General features: G+C 41.7%; 1 protein-coding gene across 1 annotated transcript; it reads left to right on the forward strand.

The window, feature by feature from the left end:
- LOC123018404 (kinesin family binding protein) lies at positions 1 to 12093 on the forward strand. The gene is made up of 7 exons (XM_044420465.1): positions 1 to 564; positions 2578 to 2676; positions 4869 to 4948; positions 5034 to 5217; positions 6974 to 7058; positions 7856 to 7965; positions 10256 to 12093. The coding sequence occupies exons 1-7, from the start codon at positions 178 to 180 to the stop codon at positions 11132 to 11134; spliced, it is 1824 nt and encodes a 607-aa protein (XP_044276400.1). The 5' UTR covers positions 1 to 177; the 3' UTR covers positions 11135 to 12093.
- Positions 12094 to 12423: the final 330 nt, after the last annotated feature.

A 12423-nucleotide genomic window follows, 5' to 3' on the forward strand; every position in this document is an offset into this window, starting at 1 on the left:
GCCCGCGGTGTCTTCTGTTGAGCGGGCACGCCACGCGCCCGCGCATGCGGAGTACTGCTGGGGGAGCGTAAAGCGGGCATAGCGACGGCTACCCGAGTGGCAGAGGGAGCTGCTGCGACTCCGACGAGGCGGCAGCGGAGAAGACGAGGAGTGGAGCGGGAAGGGGGAAGGGAGAAGATGGCGACCCCCGTCGAGTGGGCCTCGCTCTGCGAGAAGTTCCGGAGCGCCATCAACCTCTCGTACGTGGAGTCCAAGAAGGACCCGGAGACCGAGCCGTACCGCTCCAAGTACAGCGCGCGGGAGCTGCTCGAAGGCATCAAGCAGCTGCTGGGCTCGGAGGAGTCGGGCGAGGCCGAAGGCGTTCCGGCCGCCGGCGCAGACGGAGCCAGCGAGAGGGAGCGCCTGCGCGCCGTGCGGCTGGCCGCGGTGGAGTATGAGCTGGGGGTGAACCACACGGACACGCAGGAGTGCTCCGCCGGCGAGGAGCATCTGCTGAAGTGCCTGCAGCTGCTGGAGCGCCACCGCCTCTCCCGGGAGTGCGTCTCCCTCTACATACAGGCCCAGGTGTGGAAGGCTTGCCTCGGCTGGCCCCGGGGAGCCCCTTCCGAGGCGGGCTGTGATACGAGGCTCAGTCTAAGGCCGCCTTCCCACCCTGGGGCCTTCCCGAGGGGGTTGCAGCCCAGTTTCGCTGGGAGCTCCATGTTGGGAAGGGTTACTCGTAAGGTTTGCTGGTAGCCATGGCTAAAAGTGATGAGCAACTGTGGGGGCTGCTAGCCCATCTCATGGAGAAGCTGGAGAGGCTGCTTGCAACTCTGTACGCCCTTTAACCTCTTTAGATTTGAACCATGTACACTCCTTAGGAGAGAAGTAATGCAAGTTTATAGACCTCATAAAATTCAGTAGCTGACTGGTCTGTAATGCATGATCAGAATAGTTTGACATCAGGAGAGATGTTTGCCCAAATGTCTGTTATTGTCAACATCCAGCCACTCTTCCTGGTCCATGCATTTTAAGATTAACAGTGTTTTGATAGCATTTGGTCCAGTGAAGGTATTATTCATGTATTACCCTTTTTGAGAATCAGAAATAACACTTGTGGTGGACAGTAGAAATAATTATTCCTTGAAGCAAGTGGGTCTTTTATGGAGCTGTACTGGTTGTGAGCTTTAGATTTTTCAGTCCAATAATTCATGTAACTTCGGGCAAGCTACAACTTTTAGTGTTCTTATGGTGCTTTTATAGGTTAAATACATAATATATTTAGACAATTTATTAAATGTGACTGAATAACTCCTTGGCTCAGATATAGAGTTGTTCTACTGTAACAAGATCAGCATCTTCTGTTTGTGGGGTCTGATGGAAGGGTGAGTGGAGACAATTTCCCCATCCTCTTGCATCATTTCCTGTGCTTTTTCAGGGGGTGCTTCTAGAGCAGAATAGGGAATACCAGGGGAAGGGGAAAACAGCAAACACTTGACTCTGCCTACCTCCATAAAGTAGGCAGTTGTTGAGGTAATGAACAAAGCACAACAATGCTGTGTAGATTACGACTATATAATAGATCTTAAAAGGGCACCTCTTCACTTTTTCTTACTTGTCTGTCATTAACAGTAACAGTTATTTTTTTCTTGTATTGTCCTTTTGAAATAATCTTTGAATTTCCCAGATATATTTTCAGTACTGATACTGCTGCATATCAGAATTAGAGCTCTAGAGAAGACAAAAGCCTATAACATCACAGTATTATACAAAAAGAAAAAGGCTAGTAATTGAAACAAAATATGTGAATGCTGTAGTTCTCTTCTCCTATTCGTAGCTGTATTTACAGTCTTCAGACCTTACATAGCTCTTTATCTGAGGAAAGACACAGATGACTGTCAACCTGGCGCAATAGCATAAAGAACTACTATATCTCAGTTTTAAAGCCTGGGAGATTTTAGCATGGCCTGTGACAAATCTACTTGCTACAGGATGAGAGAGAAAGCCATTAAATGTTTTAACATTTTTTTCTGTTTTGTCCACAAAGATGGCTTTTCTGTTCTTTTGCTTTTTCTGTAGCAATATGTCTAGTTTCTGGTTTTAGTACCAGAAGAAAAAAACACAATGCAAATGCTGAAAGAGAGTGAGAGAGAGAGCTGTAGAGTGGTGGGAAACATTGAGGGAGGTATGAAATAAAAACACTGGTATGGGTAGCTGAGCTGGTGGTGACAGACCATCTCCTGGACTGATTGTTGTAAGGCAGTAAAGTTTCCACTTCACCCCCTAAAAATAATCACCTCAGGTGTGCTGAGCTTTGAATAATTACTGTTATAAAGTATAATGCATTAAAATAATGTGTCATAAGTAACTAGCTTGCCTTTCTAGGATTTTCCTCTAAGGTGTCCTTCCCCCAACCTGGTGCCACCTAACAGATGTAAGATTTGCATTGTGTAGTTATTTTCATTACTGGTTCCAGAGCGACCCTGTGTTCCTCTAAAATTGGTTTAATGAATGTGGATTTATCCTCTTTGTGTCATTTAGAAAATAGAAATAACATTTGAAATAGTTTTAAAAACACTGTTACCTCTCATTTTGTAGAATAATCTGGGTATCCTGTGGTCGGAAAGAGATGACATTAAAACAGCACAGAGTTACTTGGAATCTGCAGAGGCTTTGTATAATCAGTACATGAAAGAGGTAAAATATGAACTGGGTTCACCACTCTCTGTAATATACCTTGAATGCTACTGTATGATTTATTTATTTTTCAATTTATATCCTGCCTTTTTCCTACAAAGGGCTCAAGGTAGCTTACATCGTTCTCCTCCTCCATCTTATCCCCACAACAACAACCCTGTGATTTAGGCTAGGCTGTCTGGCACAAAGTCACCCAGTTGGCTCCATGGCTGAGCAGGGACTAGAGCCCAGATCGCCCGAGTCCCAGTCCCATGCTCTTAACCACTACGCCACACTGGCTCTTCAATAATTAATAATTATTTAATTATTGAATAATTAAAACTGTATGTTAGAGTCATAGAATAATAGACAAATGTCTAGGAAACATGGACTTTGCAAGTTGATGGCCTTATTTTATGTTGTGAAAAAGTCCTTTTTGATCAAATGCGTTGTTGGGCTATTAGAATGTCTTCCTCTTGAATGCTGTTCTTTTGAATAGCAGGAGTGGTTCATGCCAACTGTAAAATATATTTAGAATTGTAATTTCACTTTTACTTGACATGTTATTAGGATTTATACTGAGTGATTAGTGCAAACAGTTAATTAGAAGGCTAACATCAACTCAAGATGTAATCTGTGTCCTTATCACTGTAACCAGATCAAGCATCTCTAGAAACAGCTCAATGATGCTTCATTTATTATGTATACTAATTGCATTAGAATATTCTTTTTTAAACCTCAAATGTCTTGTCTGGTGACAGTTTGGTGCAGCATCGTTTGTTTTGTTTTTGTATATGGGGAGCTAAACCCTTTATACATAACCAGCAGACTTCTAAGTTGTTGACTCCACTGCACCATAACACTGGCACAATGAGGCCTTTGTTAATCTCTCTGAGGCACTGTTTATGCATTGGAGCTTCCACAGGAGGCATTTCCAGTGTTTTTAAAATCTCTGACATGGCTTTTATGGAAACAGAGGAATGCAGGTCCTTAAAAAGCGTTGCTGACAATATTGGTTGCTTCTTTTTAAATGCTGTTCTGGTCATTCTTAACTGATTTTTCTTTAGAAATGATCAGGAGTCTATTTCTTAAACCCTGCACTGTGGGTTCGGACGTAGCTTGGTAAAAGTCTCCCAGTTCTTATCTCTTGCCTTCCCTTTCCTGGACTGTTGCCAGTTGCTCATCTCCCTGGGTGCTCTTCTGCATGGACCTGTCATTGTCTCAAATTTTTGTTCCTATATCTATCCAATTTCAGTGGGCAATGCCAGATTGTAGGATTTGGTTCTTCTAGTTCCTAGGAATGATAATTATGTTTGTTTCAAACGTTCTCCTGGAGCACTTTTATTTATTTACTTTAAAAATACTTAAGTTGCCCTTGTTCCTAATGGATTCCAGGATGGCATTCAGTAATACAAATTGTATAACATAACAAACTGATCTTCATATAGAAATAAGATGAGGACAAGCCAAACAAACAATGGACAAAAGAGAAACAGTAACCAAGTTAAAATGTCTGTCTAAATAAAAATGCCTTGACCCAGCACCAGAAGGATGATGGTGTTGCTACTCAGGAATGGTATCTAAAGTGGAGGCACCACCACAGAACGGGCTCCCTCATTTATCCCTAATTAATGTACTTCAATGACATGTAAAAGGCCCTTGTTTGAAGGTATTAAAACACAGCCAGGATGGTATAGGAGGTGCTCTTTGAGGCATTTGGATTCTTGGAATACCCAGTTCATTTGAGGGGCTTTACTGGAGTGTGCTTGAACATCCACAACTAAAGCATGACCTTGTAACATTTTTTTTGATATTTGAAAGGAAAGGGATTCTGGCCTCTTTGTTATGCTTACTGAAATGTGTTCATTTAAACATTCACCCCCTTACTCTCGGTACTACAAAATGGCAAGCTATGATTTTGCTAATTCCAGAAGAGTTAACCATTTGAGAAAATGGGTTTTTAGAATTATGTAGGGGTAGAGATGGATAATAACTGTTTCTCCCTTACAGTAGTTTGTGCTGTTGTTCTTAGAATGGTATCTAGAGTTAACTACCTTAGATGTTTGGAACCTAGATGTCTTCTGTAAGAAGATCATTTCCTCTTAATATGCTTATTCTTAGCTTTACTTTCTGTGCACTACCGTATTGCAGCCAGTAGAGTGAGCACAAAAGTTGCCGTATATATTTCTTTCAGAACATGTTCTGTTTTGCAGATTGGGAATCCTCCACTCGATTCCAATGAACACTTTATGACTGAAGAAGAGAAACTCTCTGACCAAGAGAGATCAAAAAGGTGTGTGTGTCGACGGTAGCAGCAGTTGGAGATGAGTGAGGGAGTGTCTGTCAGAAAATTAAGTCTAAACCTCCTGTTTCCCCAGATTTGAGAAAGTCTATACTCATACTCTATATTATCTGGCCCAAGTCTACCAACATCTGGAAATGATTGAGAAGGCTGCTCAGTATTGCCATACCACCCTTAAGCGGCAGCTTGAGTATAGTGGCTACTATCCAGTAGAATGGGCTCTTAACGCAGCTACTTTATCTCAGTATTATCTCAGAAAGGTAATTGCTTAAATAACTCTTCTATGTACCTTATTTATTAAGATGCTACTATATCTGGAGTTGCTGGCTGATTAGCTATCATGCTTGTGTGGCGGTTAGTGGCAGCTGTTCGGCCAGATCTGTTGTTGTTATTAGTCGCAAAGTTGTGCCCGACCCATCACAACCCCATGGACAACATTCCTCCAGGCTCTCCTGGCCTCCCCCATCCCTCGGAGTCCACCCAAGCTCACACCCACTGCCCCAGCTGCCCCAGTGACTCCTTCTTGGATTAGTTAATTGAACTCATGTCCTGTTTAAATCAATGGTGCCCAAGTTCAGCTAACTGAGTCTGGATTCAGACTAGAACTTGGATAAAGACTTTGCTCTAATGAAGGATTTGTGCTGGCAAAAAGGGTGAACTCGTGACCTTTGCCGATTTCTCCTCCCTCCCTCTGCAGCCCCATACGCCTCCAAACAATCTGTTCCAGAGAGTGGGGGCGCCCATGGGAACTGATGCGGAAGGCTACAGGGGGAAGAGGAATTGGGAGGATTGCCAGAGAGTGCTCCTGGTCAAGGAAGCAAATTTCAGATCAAGCCTTTTGTCTGTTTTCAAAAGGAGTGAGTCAGCTGTACTTCACCATGGTACCCAGCTGCCAAGTCTTTGCAAATACGACTAGAAAAAAATAAGAAAAAGGTTTCAGTGTGCAGTAGGCATATGCTGTCCTTGGAATAATATAAGCCTACAACTGATACACTTCTGTCAGCCAAAATAGTTTTTTACCTTTTGCCCATTGTATTAAAAGATAAAGTTCTAGGCCAGAGGTTCCCAACATGTTAGCTCTGGGCAGCACAGAGACCTCCAACGGTGTCTGTGAAGCTCTCCACTCCCTGTCCCATCGAGTATAGTTGCACACATGTTCTCTCCCTCATTTTCACTTTGGAAGGTGGAAAAATCACAAGCCATCACGTTTATAGGAGCTGTCAAATCTTAGGCTTCCATTTAAAATGGGCTCTTTGACAATGCTAAGCAGGGGTTTTTGACAAGGACATAATAATATGCACATAAGTTCTTCAGCTCTTCATCAGATGAGGACTCTTTTACGGGAAGGATAACACAGCTTTTTATTAATATACTGTAAAAATGTTGATCAGGTCTGTCAAAATTCAGTTTTAAAAAGAAGCTTGAGTTTTGAGAGCAGTCAAAGCTTTGTGGCCCTGTCAATGTGGTGCCTTGCACTTTTCCAGCTTCCCAAACACCTATATAATCTTGGGAAAGGGTAGAAAAGTGTGATAAATGTGATAGGAGTTGGGCTTCCTGCCCCCCAGAGAATCTTGCCATGATCTGCTGGCTACTATTTTTTATGCTCCAGTGAGCCCTGTTGGACTCAGACATACTTCTGAGTCAGCATAAGATACTGATGCTGGTCAATATTTTTTGTGGCAATGTTGGCATTTCCAGATGTCAGAGTAATGGGAAGCAACAGGGCAAATAACAAAAATAATATTTCAGATGAAAGCATGAAAGGAAGCTACTGTGTTATGCTCCAATTTTGCTATGGTGGGTGGGTGACTTCTGACAGGACCCTAAAGAGAGAATTCTATGTTTGCTGTGAGATTTCCTATTGTACAGTGTCAGATCATGCCACTGTATCCTTTAGCAACCACATGTTCAGCCATCCAATTTCAAAACAGTAATACCCTATAATTTTATAGTATTTGAAAACTGAAAGTTGTCACTTTTTATATGCCAGCTTTTTACCATTTCGTCTTCCCACAGCAATGTTTCATGGAGTCAAGACATTGCTTAGCAGCTGCCAGTGTCATCTTTGGCCAAGCTGGACAAGTGCCATCTGCAGAGGACAGTAAGTCACCTCTCTGATAGTTTGGTGGTAGCAGTTTTGAATTGAATGGGCTAGGAAGGATGTTGCATGCTCTTTCTAATTCTGTTACTGTTATTGGTTGTATTCTTTGCACGTAATCTAGTCTAATCAATTTTACTGATCCACTGCTTTGTGAGACTAGTTCTAACCTTTTTGGGCCAGTGGGGAAATTTGAAATTTTGGAAAAGTTGGTGGGTGTTCTAATAAAGGGCTGCTGGGGTGCGCATTGACAAAACAGTTGCTATTGTGGGTGTGGACAGTCAGAATGCACTGACTTGCAAGAAAACAAAACAGGCTAAAAGAAAAGTAACTTGCTCAAGAACCTAAGGGAAAAATGAAGCTGGGGTCCCAGTTCCAGAACACAAAAACACTCTTTTGAACCCACAGTTTTCTACTTGAATATCCATTTCACAGAAGACAAAGCAATGAGGTTTAGAGAGAAATAACATGGCCAAGGAGTACAAGGCAGAGTTGGGATATGAGTAACACGTGCCAAAATGAACAGAGGTAACTGTGAACTGGGGTCCTCTCAAACAAACCTCTTACCCTGCATTCACCCTGCCTCAGTCAGGGAATTTTACAGGGGGTTGTCGTCATTTTCTTCATTTTGCAGTCCTCTTGCGTTTTCTCACCACTGCAGCCATCATTTTTCTTTCCATAAAAAAGGCCATTAAGGAAGAAAAGATGGGCTAACTGCATGTTGTCTTTTGACTGGTACTGCTAAGAGCAATCCATTGGGAAGTAGCTCTAGCCTGATATTTGGTGGCATTTTAAATCAGATGAAACAGAACAAGATCAACAAGATCTTCGCCAGAGGAAAGCTGAAATTGCCAGATGTTGGATTAAGTACTGCTTGAACCTGTTGCAGGGAGCCCGGAAGTTGCTTGAGGTAATGAAATGCAAATAACCATTTTAATGTTTGCAGTAGTAATTAACCCCAAGCTGTTACGTTTCTGTTTGATGCTGAGGCACTGTAGCAGGGATAGGTGGCCATGTACTCCCAGGGGCTTTATTCCCCCATAGCTAATCTTCAGGGGGCTGCATGCCAGTGGTGGATGGACCCACGGAAAAACGAGGTTGGTGCCATCCACACACATTTTCTCATACATCCATAAATTCTTGCACACAATACAAAGTACGCTTGCACCTCATTATTTTTGCGCCTGACTCTTGCTCGCAGTGCATGTGCAAAGCCAAACTCTCTCTCTCTCACTCCACACAGGCAGCAATTTGACTTGGAAAAGAGCCTCTCACTGGAGTCAGTGAGAGGCTTTTTGCTCAGCCTGTTTGCCATGGGAAGATACGATTTCCAAGAGCATCCTAGTGTGTGGGAAGGGTTAGCTTTTCCCTCCCCTGCTGAAACCCTCTGCAAAAATTCTGCTGTACTTAGGCTTGGGAAAATACGGAAGACATTTTTCAAACCTAATTATCATGAGGAGGGTGACTATAGGCAGACTGGAGAGACTTTGCAGGCTGCTAGTTCCCCACTCCTTCTCTTACAGTATATTGAATCAAGTCAAAGCTTAAGTTAAATCGAATCATGTACAAAGATGGGAGCCAAGCATTAGCTGAGACCTGGGACATATGGCTAGCTTATAAAACTATACTCATTCTTCAGTCCAGGGTTCTCTGTGAAACTCAACAAGGGCAAGGGATCAGGAGCAAGGTCTATGGTGCATAAACTGTGAGGTAGTCACTGTTACAAACAAATTCCTCAACATGCTAGTTGGCCTTCTGTCTAGTCCCTGGTTCGATATGCTTGTGTTCTCAGCCCTAGTTTATTACACAGACCTTGCTACAACCTGGCACTCTGACTGAGAGGAAATACCTGTGCTCGTTCTTTTAAGTGGTGGTTTCCTCAGGAGCTGGGTGGATCCTGGCTCAGATTCTGAAGCTTCCTGGGAAGGGGGAAGAGTCTCCTCATTCACCTTGAGGGCCCTTGCTTTTCCTCTATTGCCAGTGTGACTCGTTTCAGGACCTTTGACTCTGCCTCATCTGGAGGAGTCAGGGCATCTCTGTAGCTTGGTGCACTCAGGTCTTTCTCAGTGTTTGAGGGGAGCATGGTGCAACCTTTTCCAACTTAATTTTTTTAGCATAAATACACCACAATAAATATGGTATAGCAAGAAAAAGTCAACTTAAATAAAAATGAAAGGGATGGCAGAGGAAGGAAAAAGAGGAAATAGGTGTTGATCAAGGTTCATAGAACTTGCTTATTCCCCAAGTGTTCAGTTTATTTGTATGTCATAAACAAAAACCTTTACTTTCATCTAGTGACTGCCAGGCTTGATGGACCTTGACTATTTCTGTAACTTGATGCTTTATTCTCATAATGACCAAATGGTTTTGTTCTAGGAACTGAATATATTTTCTTGCTTAGAAAGAAGAGCTCTGTTTTGCTAAATTGTCATTGGTTCATAAACTTCTGTTGAACGGTTTTCTACTTTAGCCTTTCTAGTGTTTTTGTCTTGCTACTGTCCTTTTAGAGGGAAGATATTTTGGGTTAGGACAGACAAGCAAGCAACTATGCTGAGGTGTTCCAGTGACATGCAGATGTTAGTTTTCCACTTAGGATGAAAATGAACTGTGTAATAGTGCCTGCCATGTTATAAGTTGTCATTCAGTTCTAGAAAGCCATTCCAACAATCCAATACACTGTGGTGTAAACAGAGAATTGAAATGAATAACAAATTCCACAAAGATATAAAATGGCAGCTAAGACATACCCAAAATCTATCAGTGGAAGGAGTGTAAAAAAATTTAAATAATAAGAATGAGACTTGGTATTTGCAGTCCATTGTGCTGTAACCGCCAAGCTGTTTACTCTGTAATAAATCAAGTGAAGTCAAGGAACTATCAGGGAGTAAGTAGCTTGATAACTGTTGTAAAAAAATGTATATGCCCCTTGCACTTCATTGCTTCTTTAAGCTTAGCTTGTTTCTGTGAAATTAATAAGAATATATGGAGATCTCTTTGGTGTTCCTGCTATTTAGGACCAGAAAGACAGACTAAAACATTTTGAATTCTGGTGCATTTTAAACTTAGAAATCCAAAATCAATGAGGTTCTCTGTTCTACAAGTAAATTCAGAGTAACAGAAGCTGTTTCTATGGAAAATAATTTGTGGTGCTATTTAATCTCTGAACTAGTTATATTTACACTTGAGTGTTCTCATTCTAGGACAACATTGGTGAACTGGATCTTGACAGGCAATCAGAACTTAAAGCCCAGCAGAAAAAAGAAGAGGATGAAAAGGAGAAGGGCAGGAAGAAGGCAGTTCTCTTTGGAACCAGTGATCTGTGTGACTCTATTTTGGCCATGGAAGAAAAAGTGAGCTGTGTGTTTCCATTAGACTTCAAAGAAGCCAGGGAAGTCTTCTTGGTGGGTCAGAATTATGTCAATGAAGCTAAAGAGTTCTTTCAGGTAGATGGATATGTCACTGACCACATTGAAATTGTTCAGGACCACAGTGCCTTGTTCAAGGTACTTGCTTTCTTTGAAGAAGATTATGAGAGGCGTTGCAAGATGCACAAGCGTAGGATCGATATGCTTGAGCCAATATATGCAGGCTTAAATCCTCAGTATTATCTGCTCCTCAGTAGGCAGCTTCAGTTTGAACTAGCAGATACCTATTATGAGATGATGGATCTAAAAGTGGCCATTGGTAATAGATTAGAGGAGCTTGACTCCCACACAATAAAGAAAATAAATTCTCTTGCTCAGCTGGCAATAAAATTCTACGAACTCTTTTTAGATTCACTGAGGAACCCTGATAAGGTTTTCCCTGAGACCCTGGAAGAGGATGTTCTTCGCCCTGCAATGGTGGCCAAGTTTCACATTGCACGCCTATATGGCAAGCTTATTACTTCAGATGGCAAGAAACAGTTGGAAAACATGCAGACCTCATTGGAATATTACTCTTTTCTAGTAGACTACTGTGAGAAGCACACAGAGGCTGTCCAGGCGATTGAAACTGAGCTAGAACTCAGTAAAGAGATGGTTGGTCTTCTTCCAACCAGAATGGAAAGGCTAAGAGCCAAGCTTTCTACTTTCACCTAAATTTCTTCCTTCTGTTGAAATGTGCAATATTAACACAATCTCTGTCCAAAGAGATGATTTCCCTTACAGCAGTTGCCTTGCAATACCCCAACGTCATCTTTTGTTGTGAGCTCCCACCCGTGACAGGCAACATAGAGCCGTATCAAATGGAAAGCTGTCAAATGTTGTAGTTCTCCCCACAACTCAATATTAAATATACAATGAGTGGCCAACTGGTGCTCTGTATTGCTTGCTCTGTACTGACATGTGACCCCTCCTGCCTTATTTTGCTCCATCCACGGTGCGGTCCAGTTTCTGAGTATAGTTTTGTTTTCCAACAGTTTCCTGCCATAATTAACTTTGTAGGTAGATTGTGCTAACAGTTCAATTCCTCCCCACCAAATAGGCTTTAAATTTGATGGCACAGGGAGAATTTTAGATACCTCTTTACCTGTCCCTTAAGAGTTTTTTAACAGATCACTAATTTAATGGTGTCATATTTATTTTTGTATAAGTTCAGTTGTCCTTTATTTAGCCCTTTAAAGGGGGAACAGTAAATAAATATGCCTGATAGTACGTCCTCTTGATAGCCTTTTCTTTGAGTGTGTGTTGCCTATTTAACAGTGTAGGCCTGCTCTGCTTTTCTCCTCAGGTTATAGCCTGAGTCTTAAATATGGTCTGGATTATGTCAGGGCTTTAGTTACACTATTCTAAAATTTAAAAAGTAGAAGATATGCCAAGATAACCAGATATCATGTAAAGAGAACTGGAGTTCTGCAACCGGTATAATTAATGTGCACCTGTATTGTATATGTCTAGGTAATAAGATCAAAAAGGTATAGAGATAGGACACTAACACCCCACCTTATGACCATAGAGAATCTAATTTCTTTAACTGTTAAATTATTGACTTGTTGTAAGCTACCTTGAATCCTTGTTGATAAGACAGTCTATAAACATAATAAAATTAAGTAATTCAACCATGCCTCAGGTTTTGAACCTCCACAAGACTTTTCTACATACTTTGAAGTCTGTTTTAACTACGGAAAGGATCAGATGTAGTAAACACTGGGATTCTCTGGAAACTGATGTTTGGGCTGAGGACTACCTTTTGAATTTTTCTGTGCTTGTTAAGCACAGCAGAATATAGCTGACTTTGTCATAAGGTATAGTCCATGAGTGGAAAACAGGAGTTTCACTTGGTGCTTCTGTAGCAGTGTGCTGTTTTCAAGGAATAGGAATGGCATATGTATGTACCTTCAAATATGCATGTCTACAAGGTATGTATATAATTTCTATATAATACTGAA

Source organism: Varanus komodoensis, unplaced genomic scaffold (assembly GCF_004798865.1).
Source record: "Varanus komodoensis strain SLA01 unplaced genomic scaffold, ASM479886v1 scaffold11, whole genome shotgun sequence".
Taxonomy (NCBI): Eukaryota; Metazoa; Chordata; class Lepidosauria; order Squamata; family Varanidae; genus Varanus; species Varanus komodoensis.

Bases quoted from the DNA above. Each gene is read 5' to 3' on its own strand.
- LOC123018404 (XM_044420465.1), top strand. From the start codon at position 178: ATGGCGACCCCCGTCGAGTGGGCCTCGCTCTGCGAGAAGTTCCGGAGC. The intron at 2,677-4,868 runs GTAAAATATGAA...TCTGTTTTGCAG, and splicing joins ATAATCAGTACATGAAAGAG to ATTGGGAATCCTCCACTCGA. The intron at 5,218-6,973 runs GTAATTGCTTAA...GTCTTCCCACAG, and splicing joins CTCAGTATTATCTCAGAAAG to CAATGTTTCATGGAGTCAAG.